This window comes from Dromaius novaehollandiae, chromosome 25 (genome assembly GCF_036370855.1).
Source record: "Dromaius novaehollandiae isolate bDroNov1 chromosome 25, bDroNov1.hap1, whole genome shotgun sequence".
NCBI lineage: Eukaryota > Metazoa > Chordata > Aves > Casuariiformes > Dromaiidae > Dromaius > Dromaius novaehollandiae.
In genome coordinates this window covers 3770521-3787454 of record NC_088122.1, presented here as the reverse complement: position 1 = coordinate 3787454, position 16934 = coordinate 3770521, and the positions used below count along the sequence as shown (strand labels likewise).

Here is a 16934-nt window from a genome sequence, read left to right as displayed (position 1 = left end):
CACCTTCAAAGTACATTGAAAATTCAGTTTACCACTTAGCACAAACTCAGTTTACCACTTAGCACAAACATTCTTACCTAGAAGTGCTTCCCTTAATCATTTAAAGCAGAAGATAGATCTAATTTTTTTTTAAAAGGGCAAGTCTCAGAATAAAATTAATTATAATGCACATGTAGTCACATGCACACCATGGAATTGCAATGTGGAAATAGAAACAAATAAATACAAAAGATCAGAAAGTAAAAGCTGAGGATATGTACATATAAAAGGAGAGCTGGTAGCCAGCACAGCAGCAGACTTGCCACATCCTCACCAAACCAAGCTGTTAGTGCTGTGGAAAGGAATCTATGAACCTGAGAAGAAGTTGCAGTATTAAACGCAAAACTTTCTGGTACATCTTGCTGAGAATGGAAGTCCTGTTCCGTTGAGATCTGAGACAGTTAGCTCCATTTCAGCCGTTTCTGGTTTTGTGCCAGGAATCATCAGTCACTGAGTACCTGATAAAAATCTGTGAGTAGGTTATCAGTTCCTTCAGCACTGATGCATTCCACACCTCCAGTGCTTTCATAGCTGGATGCAACATCAGCCAGGGTGTAATCCTGCCTTTGCTTCACTGGTTTGTGCAGGCAGGTTTGCTGTGTGCTAGAATATCCTCAGCTTATTCTGGTTGTTTTCCTTCCAGGATGGCACACTCACTGAATGAATGGCTATGGCAGCATGAATACTGGCTCCCCCCAGGAATCACCTGGGAGGACATGAAAGAGTCTGAAGATACCCATTACCCACAGCCTCATGATCTCCTGCTCAGCATCCCTTTCGCCTTAATCTTGGTTGTCATTCGGTGTTTCTTTGAAAGGTAAGTTATTTAGTACTGTTTGGGTTTTTTTCGGGATAATGTTGGCAATTTGGGTCCAAAAACTGGCTTTATTGTCTGTGCTAGGGTATGATTGAAGAGGTCTACAGAAACTCCAGGTTACAGTGTCTGCTGAGGTAGTTTTTTCAGCTGTTTCCTTTCAGCCATGTGTAATACTTAATAAAGTGTCTTGAACATAGAACACAGTACAATCCCCGCCCTTAAGGTCTAATGTGACTTCCTACACTTAAAGCAGGCGAGTCCTAGATTAGGTTTATGTTTATGTGTTAGGAGGAAGGCAAGCTATTTTATGTTCTATTGCACATCGCTTGGTGTTTCTGGGTCTGGAGTACAGTGGAAATGCTTAGGCAACCGAAATGCAGTTAAGTCTCCTTTATCTTGGGTAATGGGGATCTGGGATATGCAGCCTGACAGAGAAGCCTGAGTAAACTGAGTTAGACTGAGCTGAATCATCTGACCTCAGAATCAGCACTACAGAGCCACATGAATGTATAGATTTCACTGACCACTGTTCAGGATTCAGGAGTATAATTTCCTTGGGAGTACAATGAGGAGACAATTGTAACTGTTTCCTCTGGTTTGAGGCTTGCTACAGCCCCTTCCAGTTCTGGGAATTTTTTTTGTTCTCCTTCCATCACCAGGCCTGCTTTTTTTTACTGCTTTTTCCCTTTGCAGGCTCTGGAACAACTTCTTCCAGTTTGAGCATAAGAAGTGACTCTGGATCTAGGATCTTTCTGGCCAGAGCCATTTATGTATTTTATGGGCTGCATTAGGAAGAGCATTGCCAGCAAGTCAAAGGAGGTGATTCTTCCCCTCTCTCAGTCAGCCCTGGTGAGGCCATACCTGGAGTATTGTGTCCAGTTCTGGGCTCCCCTGTATAAGAGGGTTATAGAGCTACTGGAGTGAGTCCAGCAAAGGGCCACTAAGACGATTAAGGGACTGGAGCGTCTCTCGTATGAGGAAAGGCTGAGAGAGCTGGGACTATTCAGCGAGGAGAAGAGAGGACTGAGGGAGGATCTTACCAGTGTGTATAAATAACTGAACAGAAGGTGTAAAAAGGATGGGGCCAGACTCTTTTCAGTGTTGCCCAGTGATAGGACAAGAGGCAACAGACATAAACTGAAACACAGAAGTTCTGTCTGAACATAAGGAAAAATGTCTTTACTGGAAGAGTAACAGAGCATAAGAACAGGTTGCTCAGGGAGATTGTGGACTCTCCATCCTTGGAGATATTCAAAAGCCGTCTGGATAGGGTCTTGGGCAACCTGCTGTAGGTGACCCTGCTTGAGCAGGGGGCTTGGACCAGATGATCTGCAGAGGTCCCTTCCAACCTCAACCATTCTGTGATTCTGTGATTTCACACATTACTCTCCAGCACACAAATCTGGGGATTATGGTAAAGGCATAGCTAGAAATCCCTCAGGGTTCATTGTCTCTGAGTTTCATAAAGGTATCTCTACAGATTCTGTATAAACTCCCTTTTCATGATTTTGAAAATTCTTTAAAATGGTCTTCACTACATTGAAAACTGACTATTCCTGGTTGCTGTCTGATGAGGTATTCTTTTGAGATAGTTTAGCAAAAACCTACAGCAGTTTTTAACCTCAGAAAAAGAGAGGAAAAATGCCAATTAAAAAATTTTATTCTTTTTAAAAAAGTGGTTGCACAAGAAAATGAAAACAGACCTCTTTGTAGTCTAGAAACATCTTTCTTCTCCAGAGTCTCTGTGGTATAAGGAAAATTTGGAAAAGTTTCTAGAAGTTGAAATCATTCTGAGCTCTGCTGCAAGGTTGTTGTTACTTAAAAATACTGGCAAGAATTTGAGTTTTTATTAAAAACAAATGCATGAATGACTACATAAAGAATCATTTTATGACAATACAATTTGGAATACAGATCGCTTCTTTGTAAGCAGTCAGTTTAATGTGCACTCCATAAATTCCATGAATTTTATCCTGCACTTTCATGGGGACATAAGTGTCTCCATTACTTCCATCGATATGGGAACCAAGTGCTGTAGGTAATCATTAAAACATGAGTGACTCACATTTCTTCCTCAGTGATCTGCAAGAATGGCCGGATGTAAATACCCGTGTAGGTAGGCACTATCTATCAATGTCTTCAACACACTGGTAGTGTGAAGATAGAGATTAACCCTGATGTTCTGTATTGACTAGGACTGTCCCTTTTCATTACCTTCCTCCTGCCACAATGCTTCTAGCCACCCTAAATATCTTTTCCATGTACTTTAGGATGACCATGGTCAGATAAAAAGAATCTTTTCTTTCCCATCCAAGCACTGCCTCAGCTGGGAGAGTTTCCATAGGCCTCAGCCTACTCATTTATTTTAAAGCTATTTTGATTCATAAACTTCATTAAATAAAAGCTTTTTGTCACACCCTTAAGAAAAGATAATATCTCAAACCTATTCTACAGGTCCAGGAAAGCTGTAATCATTTCACTGTCTTCCCCGTGCAAATTGCAAAACAATGTTCTGAGACGGCTTCTTGTTTGTCCAAAGTCTCTGCAGTCATTTATTCCAGCATGAAATTTTCCCATTCTGAGTCCTTACTGTTTCACATTCTGTTCATCCTGAGGAAGAAAGCTTCCCTTTATGAATGGGAGGTGTGAATCAAGTCCTCTGTTTCTCTGTTATCTTATATTTACAGGGGACCAACAATGTCTAAACTCATTAGCACAAAGTTTTGAGAACTGCAGATTGAGATGATGTGTATGTTATTTATCATTCTCCCTGCAGATGGCCTTGACTTTATAGCTTTGTACATCTGGCCTGTGGATCAGAATGATTATGAGTTCAGAGAATGTAACTGGGCCCCTAGTTTGGTTTTGATGGCTTTAGCTTGGTCTCTGGCAAGTGCTTCTACCCTTGCCTGTTACTTCCAGCTGTGCATCTGGTGCAAGGTTCTTTCTTTCCTTCTCTTTCTTTCTCTCTCTCTCTCTCTTTCTTTCTTTCTCTCTCTTTCTCTCTGGATGTATTCTGTGTTCTTGGTAATATCTGTTCCAGGATTTCAGAAACGTTATAATATGTTAGTGTCATTCATCCTTGTCAGAACTCCAAGCAAATACTAAGAGGCAATGCAGGAGAAGCCCAGAGCAGTTTCTGCAAACCCTGATTCAGCAAATGCATTGATGGCCATGCTGGCAATGTTTAATAGTGTCACCTTCCTGGTTTGGACATTAAACCTGGGAAAGACCCTGCTTCCTCCAGCATCTTTTTTCTTTCCTTGGCACCTGCTGGCTTCTCACAACTGAGCTTGGAAATACTGGGATAGGTAGCTGCACCTTTTTAACACTTAGTTATTCTGTGGGGTAGGTGGTAGCTGAGGGAAGAGGACATGAAGTAGCTGGGTGCGGCCTGGGAGAATTGAGGAGGTTGTAGGTGCAGCCCTGGGGGAAAAGAGACAACTCACACTTCTGTGAAGCAACTTCTCTGTGAGCCAATTTGTTCTGAGAACGGTGGGAAAACAGGATGTTTTCAGTGCTGAAGAGCAGAAAGCCCATTATCATGTAGCACTCCTAGTCTTTTTATGTCACACTGTTGAGGCGGGGTGCTGAGAGAGGTAGACAATTCTGTCCTGAAAGAGAGGGCCCAGAAGTCGGGAGCCTTTCCTCTTCCTCTGGTGTTTTCAGACTGTGCCTGTGACAGAGAGACATTTTCCACATCCATAACTTGGAGACGGATTTTAAACACCAGTATACCTTAACAGAACTTCTCCCTTACATTTGCCAGCAAGCATGGCTGCAGCTTCTCTTCTAGTTCCATAATGTTTGACTTTTTTTTCATAAAAATCCATTTCTTGGAATTTTGTGTTTATGAAGAAATCACGGCTTTAATTGCAAAGTGCTTCTTGTCTGTATTGTTAGGGAAATGTAGAAACTGCAGTGCTTTAAAGCTATTGAAGCAGAAAGTTGATAAGCAGAATGTACATACCTTTTAATACTCCTGATTTTGGAGTTGACTTGCGATTTTTGGATGTTTGGGAGTTGAAAACAAAGGTCTATGAATTCAAATTCAAATAGTTTCCTAATTGTACTAGGAGGGGTTTTTATTTATAAAGTGACTGCATGCAGATGAGGTTTTTCAAGGCACCAGGTTAAATATCAGCCAGGAGACACTCTCATTGCAAGTAAGGCAAAATTCCTCCTGGGCTACATTAGAAGAAACATGGCCAGTAAGTTGAGTGGTTATTACCCCCTTTACTTGGCACTGGTGAGAACGTATGTGGGGTACTGTGGCCAGTTTTGGGCCCCTAATTAAAGAGGAAGGATGGGGAGAAACTGGAGAGGTTCAGGTGGAGGGCTACAAGGTAGTCAGAACCTCGAGCATGTCTTGTGAGGAGAGGCAGAGGGAGCTGGGTTGGTTTACTCTGGTGAAGAAGGGGCTGAGGAGCAATCGGCCGATAGCTACACGAAGGGCAGTTACAAAGAAGTCAGAGCCAATCTCTTCTTTGTAGTGTCAGATAGGATAACAAAGGATGAAGGCCACAAATTGCAACTTGGCAGATTCAGAACAGACAGCAAAAGGATTTGAATCTCGGAGCAGGACCCCAGAAGAGGTAACTGGAGGAGATCAGCAGTGCCATACTTCAGCACAGCAGTGCAGTTACAGTGCTTGAGAAGTAAACTGAAATATTTCTTTTGAGCCAGGACAAATTATTCGCTTACCAAAAGTTCATTCACGTCTATTTCTTTTGTGGGTTTTTTTTCTTTTTAAGTTCTGTTTCTTCCTCAAACGTGATGCTCAGCTGCTTAGACCACCTCTTGCTAGAGGTGCATGAACTGGGCTATTTCACTGACACCTCTAGTACTCCTATAAATCAAGTAGAGTAGAGTGGTTAAAGTACAGCTTGGGAGGACAGGACTGGAACATTCTTGTTGCTGACCTGCTCTGAAATTAGGATCATTTTGAGTGCTGCATTTAAAAACAAATCTTATCAGAGTCATGGGTGCTGATTTCTGGAAAGCCTGACCCTTGAAGGGTGCCTGCGGAGTACCTGTGAGACGGAGGTGGAAACACCGTGCAGCTTCTGGGAAATGTGCTTCACAGGTAGGGATGCCATTTTGAGAGGAGAGGGGAGCATGTTGCCTAACAGTGCTGCTTTGGAAGGAGATACAATGACATGAGCCAAGATGGAGAACTTCCAGGCTGTTTCCCTAGCAACTGGTCTTAATCCCTCAAGTCTTTTGTAGCATGTAGAAGAGCACTTCAGAAAAGACTCTATTTGACTTGTCAAGTGATTCTGCCAGACCTCCAAATATAAATGTGTTTTTTGCTTCCTCTGACCTGCATGGTCTGTGAAGAAATGTCTTCAGTCAAGAAGAGATTGATTTGGCATTTTTTGCATGCAGTTCTGGAATAAATGACAGGGAAAATGCGTGGCTGGATTGACTTTTTGCTCTTCTGAAAGCAGTTAAGGAGAATCAAACCAACTGAAAGCTAGCCTGTTGTACCTACAGTCTCTCCCCTTTAATTTCACGTAGAGTCTTGCATTATGGCCAGAGCTATACCTGATACTACATAGTACCTTTGGTCATTCTGCCCTGTACGTACTAATTTTCATATGCCTTATATTAAGACCAGCAGATTCAAGGTTTCTGGAATCCAGATTGTAACTCCTTTCTCTTACTTCCTTCAAAAGACAGAAATGGGGCACTGAAGGCACTGAATAGGAGTCAGATAATTCAGTTCAAAATAACCTATTGGAAGTTGCAGGAGATGCCAAGTTCCCCTTGCCTGGGTTTTCCTTTAGGCTGGCTCTGTTCCTCAGCCGTGAGTGTGGCGTGGAAGCAGCCCCAGCAGGACAAACTGCTGCCTCTACAAGCCAAGCGTTCCTTTGCCAAAGTCCACTTCAGCACTGGTGGGTAGGAGGCACCAGCCCACGGATGGATGCTGCTTGACCAATGCCCTCCTGTTTAAAATCGGATAAATTCTCGCAAGTGACCTTCCTGCTGCTTTACCTTGAGGATCCAGAGTAGGTGCTAGGTGCTGTGTGGTCATCACTCGGCTTAATTAGAATGTAGGGTTTGGGCTCTGTTTACTGTCGCTGAAGGCAGTAGATGTGAAGAATTGGGTTGTTTTTTTAAAAAGTTTGTGAATGCAACAGTTATTAGGTATGTGCAGTGCTTAGCTCAGGTCTACTTCAGATTTTCTTTCAGGCTACTGCTCTGGGCTCCCAGTTTATTCTCTGCATTACCATTTCCCCCCAAATTTTTCTTTTTTCTTTCTTTTCTTGTTAGTCTTTATGTTGAGATGAACAATGATTTTTGCATCTTTGTGAATGTATCTTCATCGCAGTCCTGTGACACAGGAAAAAACCTCGTGTCGTATAAACTGAGAAGTGACGGTAATGAAAGGATAAATGATGTTACAGGCGCAGATTGCCAAGTTCACAGCCATGTGGTTTAGTTTTAATCCATCTTGCCAGATTTGTACACACATTCCAGTGACTGGCGAACTGCCAATTGAATACTGCACACTGCATTTCAGACCTTGCAGAAAAGGGGATTGACTTCCGTCAGGACTGACACCCTCGTCTTTGTTGGCTGCAGTGGTTGACCTGGATAAAGCAGGAGCCCCACTGTTGTAGAGGTTTCCTTTCAGATCTTGTCATGGGAACACAGCAAAGCAGCTTGTGAAAATTACTGGTTATAGAAAGCTACAAGTGTTTCATTTTTAAAACTAATTTAATCATAAACACCTGTTCCATCAGCACTGGACAGCAGAAAATTGAGCATAAAGAAATCCAGAACAGTTATTAGGTCAGATTTGCTACTCCCCCATGACTAGAAATCCACACTGAGCCCCAGAGAGGGGGTTTGGGGTCCTAAAGTTCTGGTTCCCAAACTTACAGGCTCCTCAGCCATCTTTTCAAGTATTCAGCCATACTGGCTAGAAACTTAGTTTTCAGTGAAAGATTAGCTTCTAAGGTAGCTTTCTGATGCCAGCAATTTTGGCTTCAGGAGACATCCAACTTTTTTAGAGTTAGCAACCTCAGTTTAAATATGCCTACAGTGAGGATAGGTGTATTTTATGGACATACTGTATTTTGTGGAGGAACTTGCTTGAAGATTGTGGTGTGAATATCCAGAGGAAACATGGCCCTTTATAAACTTCCCCATCCCTCCGTTCAAATGCAAAGCAAGCTGTTGACATTTTTATTACAACAAAGTAGTTTTTATATTTGGAATAAAACCTGATGGAAAACACTTTCCTGCACAAATTTTTTTTACCTTAGGAAGAGAATAAAAGAGCCAAGACCAAACTGACACAATTTCTTAAATAGGCTACTAGGAAGTACTCAGGTAGAATAAGGATGAGTTTGTGTCATCTTTATATTGGAGTATAAAGCAACAGAGTTTTGTGCAGTCCACACTGGACTTCCACTTGCACTGAGAACCAGCTTGTGGGCATCTGGGGATACAGCCAAGTCCAGTCTGCGTTGCTGCTTAGTACCCCTGACTTTTAGGGCATCACTGCTGAGTTCTTACTTAAGTAGTGTAGTATTTGGCATCCTGTTTGAGTCTCATTCTTCATCTGAATGCAGTCCAGCTGATTTGGGCTAGTCTGACAGAACCTCCTGGCTTCTGCTGGGGACAATGGACATTTGTTGCTGCTGCTGCTAACAGTGCTTGGCAGCATGAATGGGACAAGTGAGAGGGAAAAACAATACAAAACTGTCTGTCGTCAAGGTAAAAAGCAGCTTCTGTCTTCCTTCTCACTGATCCTAGGATGCTGATCTTAAGATACGGATTGATTTCAATCTCCTTGTAGGAAAAGGTCACACTGATGCTAAGAGAATAATAACTTAATAATTCATCCAGTGGTTTGTGCAGGAGTCAGGGTAAATGCTGCAACAAAGGACCGTTTGACTAATGTCTCATTTAAACATGCATTCACACTCAGAGGCATAGTAACTCATTCAGTTGCTGCCTGTCTCATCCTAGCAGTAGTTGCAGTTTGTGTAATTTAACAGATGTGGGGGTGTCCATTTAATAGTAGCTTTATGGTGTGGTTCCAGCCCTATACATGGATTTATTGTTAAAAATAGATGCAAGAAATGTAGAGAAAAGTTCCCTGACAGCTATAGACTTTGGACCGCATATACATTTTCTGTGGTCTTGTGATTTGAGTCTGTTTGATTCCAAAGCTAAATGCACAAATCTGAGCAAAACTTCCATGCATTTTACTGGGAAACAGTAACAGTGATAGCATAGTTCCCTCTACTCTTTTCACCCACAGAGTGGATACCAGGTGTGCCAAGAACAGGTGATATGCTCTGCGGTTTCTCTGTGTGATCTGGTGGCACTGAACCCCCTAAGGACAACTGGAGTGTTTTTCATTATAACCTGGGCATGGGAATTGTGTTCTCTCTCAAAGACCATCCACGGAGGTCACAGATAACCCTTTGTCCATGCACTGAACTGTGTGGTTGTTTATTCCCGTGTCTGCCATACATGTAGAGTCTGAGAATAGTTCTTGGGTTATTCCCTCTTCCCATGGTCGTTCTTAGAGACTTATCCCCATGGAGCCCGTATCCAGCAACATGCACTTCTCATGCCTGCTGTGAGGCTTGAAGGCTGTCAAATGAGTGTCGATGCCTCAAGGACAAAGCTGTATCTCAAGAGGGCCTTAGAAATGTCTCCTGTGGATGAATCCTGGTCTGGATAAGTCCATGGCTTTGTCTCTTTCACTCTTGTCTTCTCCTCACTCAACATTTTGCTGAACTGTTCAGACAAAATACGTATGTTTTTCCTTTCACATTTCATATAGAAGTAATTAGCTCAATTTTTAGCCCTACCAAACTGTCATGCAAGTATTGGATTATGTATTCCTAGACAATCTGTATGTATATTTATGTATCACTTTAGGTGGATGAAGAGCCTTTGGGCCTTTATGATGAAAGGCATGTAGTAGGTGAGAGGAATTATTTTTTCAGTTAAACTCCTGCTCTGTGCTTCTCTTTCCAAAAATGTTTCAATAAAAGGCTCTTTGGACAGCAGTGTGGATTGCATTTTCCGTCCCCATAGTGCCTGTGATTCCTGGACTGACACTCAGAGATATTTTTATATGTGGAGACAAATAATTGGAATATATCCTACATAAAAACAGTAGTCTACAGATAACATATGTTACTGTGGGCAGAGCATGGGAAACTAAATGCTGTGTCCTCAGCTTCTGCAGTAAGGGCTGTTAGAATGAAGCATGTGAGATTCGCTTTTCATTCGGGGAGATGCTTGTTCCCTCCCGCTCTGACACTTGTCCCAGAATTTCTGCGTCTGCTGGGGCACCAGCTGCCGAGCTAGAACGTGAGATGGCCTGCTGCTGAGCTTGTCACTAGGAGCCTCCGCTAGCAGGACTCAAGCTGAAGTCTTAAGAGATTTACAGTTGACAGTCACAGTGCAGCTCAGCCCAGCAGTGTGGCAGAATCCAGTGAATGGAAAGGGGAGCTAAACAAGTTCAAATGGGAAGGAGGTGCTCACTCAGCCTCAAGGAATTGTCTACCTTGGACATCTTTCTGAAAGACTCATTTTAGCTCGCCTGGAAGTTACAGGCATAAAGCAGGAAGTATTGTGTGAGTCTGGGTCCTGGGTTATGTAGGAGTCAAACTATATGCAGAGAATTTAAGGACAGAGGGTTAATGTGAATGGCAAGGACTGTTCTCCTTGCTTAAATTATCCTGATGGCAAAATCCATAAACGTGCTGATTTTGTTTCTAAGCTTCTTTCCCTTGGTAGCCATAAGAAGCAACGTATTAGTTGCAGCCTCTTGGAGCAGGTGAACTACATAGAAGACACAATAAATTGCTCTGCATTTGTGACCTGACATTAGCTGCAGCCATAATGCTGCAGAGAGCACTGAAATAGTTCGCTTCTTCATCCTTTGCAAGATGCCTGCTTTTCAACAAGCCTCAAAGGGAGAGGAGGAGAATTTGGCATCCAGTTTGCATTTGAGAAGGGGAGCCTCTCTGCCAGTGCACAGCGAAAAAATCGTCTCTATCCTGTTGTGCACTAGTGGAAGTTGAGAGCAGGCTGCTCCGGCTCTTTAGCCATTTAGGCCAAATTTTGCTGTCTGAAGGCTCAGGACCAACACATTAGTTTACAGAGTGTTGAAGTATAGGGAATAAAGGAAGAGATCATAAACACAGTCATACTCACAAATGAAGTATGTTCTTAACAAGTACGCAACAATGAATTGCAGTTCATCTTTGTTTCCTACCCATAGATGCTTTTATACTACTTTGTTGTTATTCTAAAACCTGATACAAATTAATTATTTTAATGAAATGACAGTGGATTTGTTTGGCAAAGTAGTTGGAAGTTGCTTGAGAATTTCCACCTTTCTCTGGCTCAATCAATATTTAAGTGTTTTCCATCAAGTGGAACAGTATAAACCCGAGATATTTACAGCATATGTTCCAAAATACCTTCCTCCAGGGTCAGGATACTCTGGTGGCACTCGTGGGCTTGTAACTTCTGAGGCGTAGGACAGAACTGCACCAAACTGCTCATCCTGGAAAAATGCCCTCACCATGGGCCTACAAATGGGACAGTTGATGCTATCACCTTTTCCTCCAGTTTTGAGTGGTGCTTTCATCTAATTCCTCATATATTGATTTACTTTTGTTCAAATTCCACAAGTGAATGGAGGAATGGAAGAAAAAAAAAGTTAAATTATTTCTAATGTCTCATAGCAACTCTGGAGGCCTCTACAGAAGGAGTATAGTTCACTCTTGCAAGGTGGGGAGTATGGACTTACGACGCTTCATAATTAATCCATTTAGTTTTAATTTCCTCAGATTTTGCGCATGACAATTTGTTCTTTGGTGATTACTGAAAAAAAGGCCTTCATGTGAACTTTCCCGTGTAAACATTTAAGTGAGAGAAGCTATCTTCACCTATTCTTTACTGAAGAGAAACAGGCTGGGATGAGAATCAGGTCACTGACTATATCGTCCCTAACCTAGATGTGGAAGGTTACACAACTTAGTCCTTGGGCTTTCTTCTCCCATCTTCTGCAGAGCTGATGAGTTGCTGTGATAAGACTGTCCTTGCAATCAAAATGGTGAATCTGTGATGCTGAAATCAGTACAAGCATCGTCCTCTCAGCGCTGTGCTTGGAAAAAGATTCAACTGAAGAGTGAGTCAGAGCATACAGCAACATGTACAGACCTCTCGGAGGAAGAATTTCAGAACTTGGTTTCCTTTCATAAAAGTAGGATTGGTCCCATAATTCACAGTTAAATTCAAAACCTCAGCAACAAAGTAATTATAACTTTGGTTAATTACACTCTGTTTTCATCAACTGCAATGGCTTGCTTCTGCTATAGTGAGATTTTACTCCATGACCATGACAAACCAGCAGGAAAGAGAAAGAAAAGAAGCATTAAACAAAACTAAGAAATCAGTCAGGTTAATTTAAATAGTTTTCCACTAAAAAACTTGTTGGAAAGCCGTCCTGACACCTGGCAGGAATATTCTCCTTCCCTTTAATGTGTCTGGCAAATTTCAGGCCAGACAGTTTCCAAGGCAGAGGAATAAGAGGCTGCGGTAAAGCTCTTCTTGAACAACAGAAATCGATTACATCTTCATCTTCAGAGGAGCTTCTGTTAAATGACTTACCTTTAAAAAAAGAAAGATCAGGGCAACTTCAAGGAACTACTCAACATAAGAACCAAGACATAGTGCCGAGCTTAAGGCAAATGTTTTCTCAGTTTCTGTATAGTTGTCGGTATCTTTGAAATTCTGTGTTGTTGTTCTTGGCACAGGACCAGCTGGTCTAATACTACTGTTAACCCCTTTGATATTAAAGAAATCATAAAATATAATTGAAATATTTCTCAAGAGCAATCAAAGTTAAAATACAAAAACACCGATGATAGCCAACATTCCTCTACCCTACAGCAGTCTGCAGGTTGCAGCAATGCCAGGATGCTGCCGAGTTTCACTGAAACTAATCAGAGCTTACACTTAGCTTTTGGGATACCTGTGTGGTTTTTAGTACTTGGAAAGTAGGCCGTAAGCACACTTCCCTGAACCCGTTTCATGCTAGAAACATATCTTTCTCATCATTCTTAGTATACCTTTGAATGTTCTTGTAGCCAGTCAGTCCAGAGGAATTTCCTGGAAGTGGGGAAACGGAACTGGTATGCAGCCCCTGGAACTGGCTGTGCAAAAAAAAGGTGGAAATCAGCTGTTAGAGAGTGAGCAAAACATGCAACCACTCATGTTTTGTGCCTTAATATAACAGCAGTTACAATATTCCTTAGGTAGGTGCTCTGTTGATAAAATTTCTTTTGATCCCTGTAAATTAAATTAAGAAAGAGGTTCTTGAAAAGAAAACTTCCAAAACACCCTTCTGGAAGGGTGCTTCATCTACGATAGTCCATAAACACATGAGCCTATAGAAGATAGATTGCATGGCTTAAAGGGACATGCTCTGTCATGAGAACCACAAGCAACCACACCATATAATCACAGTCATAAATGTATCCCATGCTATTTTAGATAAAATAGCTTAAGACACCTACATAATGAAGTAGCTTCCTCAACCTTTTTGGTCCAGTGGAAAAAAAGAGATATTGTTCAGTGTCTGAATCATTTAGGGATGACTGCATCCAAGGAGGCTTGGATCTCTGCACTTGCTAGCTTTGCATGGTGATCATCAGCTTGTAACTGTGCTCAACACTGACTACAGTTGCTAACCCAATAACTGTTCAGGGGAGCTGTTAGCACTTTGAGCACAAAGTGTCTACTTAAAAATGCAGAGATAAGTCATCTTGAGATTTTGGTGTTGCAGCAGTGCTGAAAAGTGCTTCTATGCAGGCACCCTGCTCTTTTTGGCTAATCAGATAATTGCATACCACTGGCAGTGTGTGAAAGGTAGTGATTAATAAAGAACAACTAATTCTCCATAAAGACAGGGAGCAGGTAGTTAATTTGGGCCTTCTTTGGAAGGGTGTTTTCTACTGCCAAGGGAGAGAAAAATATCTGCAGTGGAGAAGTTGAATTGTTGAGCACAGAAATTCTGTGCCTAGTTTTGTTACCTCCCGGTGATTTTTTTATATGTATGATTTTTTTATATGTATGCAGGTATTTTTCATTGTATGCAGATATTATTTCATTGTTTCAGTATGAATGACTGAAGGTGTCCAGCTAGCACAACCACCCATTGTAATTAGCTTTCCAGTTGCTATGTTCTTACAATACAACCAGTGTTTGTCTTGCATTAGGAAAAACTGGGGAAAGATCTTTCAGTAAAAAACAAGTGACCTCTTGTTTCAGCAGGATATTTCTTCTGCATTAAACCCACATGTTTATTAGAGCCTCCACCTCGATCCTCACCCCGGTCCTTAGTTCAAGTGGGTGCCATTATATTCAGTGTTCTACATGGAGCAATAAACAACATTTAGGCCTTATCATCAATCTTGTACAGCTGCAAGCAAGCCAGAGACCAAGGGCAGGTCTGCTTTTTTGCCAGGCTTGGCTTCATGCCATAATCCTGGACACCCAAGCACAATGGATTTGGAAGTTAACAAAGCGGGATGGTAGCATTTGCTAATGTTATTCAAATTTGTGTATTATTACAGCACAGTGTCCAGGACAGTAGAATATAATTTCCAGTGTTTATGCTGCAAGTTTTTTTTTTCATAGTTTTTCTGTCTACCTGATCTATTTGACATGATACTTGTGCTTAGACTTAAAATTGTGGGAGGCAGCTGTTGTATATGATACCACCGTGTTTCACAGTGCTGCAAAACAGTTACAAGAAATCACTACTCTGTATATTCTTTTCTTGGCTGAACCTTTTTCTTTTCTTTTACAGAACCATAGCCCTGCCCCTCAGTGGCAAACTGGGTGTGAGGGACAAGCTGAGACCAAAAGCTCAGCCCAACCCCGTGCTGGAAACATTCTACGGTATGCACCGCAAGAACCCAAAAGAGGCGAGTCCTTTCTTCCTCTGCTTCCCTCTAGATTTAGCCCTTGTATCTTTAGCCAAAAGAAATCACTTTTGGAATCCTAAAGTTTGGTAATGACACTCATATTTGGAAGCTCAGCAAAGCAGCAGAAACCACTATAGCACTGGCCACCTGACACAAGCCAGCTGCAGGAGTCATTCTGCAAATGCCACCAGCCATCAATTCTGCTTCTGAACATGTAGGAGTAGCAGCTTTCCATAGATTGCATTAAAAAAATTAACCCCCAAACTTTTAGGGATAGGGAACTGCTTTCCTTAAGGAAATACTGATAACAAATCCTAGTTCCTTTTGTGTTTGCATTGTACGTGGATTCATTTCCTATATTAGCAAACCACAGTATCACTGGCACATGAAATCCCTTAAGTAGATTCACATGTTTCCAGTCCTTGCAGCCTAGCCAGTGTGGATTGCTTGATATTCCTAGTTCTCAGATGGATCATTCTGTTGCCATGGAATCCATGAGTTTGAGATTGGCCTTTCAGGAAACCAGCTAAAGTCTTAGCCGTCATCAGATACAGAGTAAGGAGCACTAGAAAACTGCAAACACAAATGGTGTGTAATTTTCCTATGGGAGATGAAAAGAGTGATCTGGAAGATCTTGGCAGGAGAATCGGAGATCTAATGGCTGCAGCTGAGAGAAAAAGCACTGGTAGGACTGTGAAGAGTGAGGCTGTATTAGCGTTTAACCTTGTCTGTGAGGTCCCTGGATGTGACTCCTGTGGTAGAGATGGGAATCAGATTCCCTTCCAGCTGCTTTTTGCAGGTTTTCTTGGCTTTGAAGCAATGGCTATTTACCATTACCAAGGGCCTATAAGCAGGTGGCTTAGGGTTCTGTTCCCAGTGGGCAATTCTTCTGCAAAAACGTGTTACCACATTGACAAGACTGTTGCAGCATGATTCTTACTGCTGTGGGAGCCCTAGAAGTTTCAGATTCAAAGCAATATAACAGGTTAGGAATAGAAGCTAAAATAAAAATACAGGCATTCATCTGGCTTGCACAGCAAGCCTTTCTCCCCAGCAGTGGGAAAGAATGTTCTCAGGAATGCTTGCCAGTAAGATGGTCCCTAACTTTCCTGCTGCCTGTCTAACTGTTTTCTGAGAGATCTGCAAATTTCTCAGTAAAACTACTCCCATTGCAGATATCTGACTCAAGGCTTAGCTTTGTAAGTAGGCTGTCCACACAGAGAACAGCTTTTCCCAAATCCATGTGGCACTGAATGAACAGAAGCCTGTATTTTGGTCCCAGAGAGTCTGATACCAGAGCTGATGATGAGACTTCTGATGTCAGTGTTACGTGGAGGAAGGAACTATGCAACTGACTCCTGCCTTGCTCTCTCAGTTCACCAGTTACACCTCATCCAGTCTTCTCACTTCCTTCTTCTCTCATGAGCTCTCAGATTCCTCCTTATAAATCAGCTTTAAGTTGTTCAATCCGAGGTGAGATTTTGCTGTTCCTAGCTGCCCTCTCCTTGGGAGGCATACAGCATTATGGAGGATTTGGAGAAGATAAATGAATGTCCACTAAAGATATATCAATCTCCTGGTAAATCAAGTCTCCATTTGATTCCACCACAAAAACAGAAGTCACTAAGTAAAAGTGGAAAGAAGCATATTTGAAAATGGTGAATGGACGTACTTACATGCTGAGACTGTGTAACTCACTGTCACATGATACTTGTTAAGGTCAATGCATTCTATGAAAGACAAGTGCCTTATCTGAAAAATAAGACTATCCATGGTGACACTTCCATAAGCAATATTGCAGTAAAACACAACAAACTTCTTTCATGTCATACACCAAACTCTTAAGAGCCTAAGGACAAGATGGAAGGTAATTACAGTATTTCTGTGAGTGGTATATGGAAAAATTATCCCTAACAGGTTTGCCACAACAGGAGACTATCCAGCAGGAAAACAGTGTTACCTGTGATCATGGATGCCGAAAGGCATAACAAGATTCAGTGCAGAACTTTAAAAATTACTTAAGCTGCAGTAAATCTTTCTTGGAGTGACAGATTTAAGGGACTCAATCCCTTAAGACAGGGTTAAGAAGTGATTTGACA

At 41.9% G+C, this 16934-nt stretch overlaps 1 protein-coding gene across 6 annotated transcripts in view; it reads left to right on the top strand.

The window, feature by feature from the left end:
- The window catches only part of CERS4 (ceramide synthase 4), a 44869-nt gene that overhangs the window by 14767 nt on the left and 13168 nt on the right, over positions 1 to 16934 (top strand). For all 6 annotated transcript variants that reach the window (XM_064497553.1, XM_064497554.1, XM_064497555.1 and 3 more), the window contains 2 exons: positions 683 to 856; positions 14718 to 14835. In XM_064497553.1, the coding sequence (XP_064353623.1) occupies positions 683 to 856; positions 14718 to 14835 (292 nt within the window). The remainder of the gene's footprint in view (positions 1 to 682; positions 857 to 14717; positions 14836 to 16934) is intronic.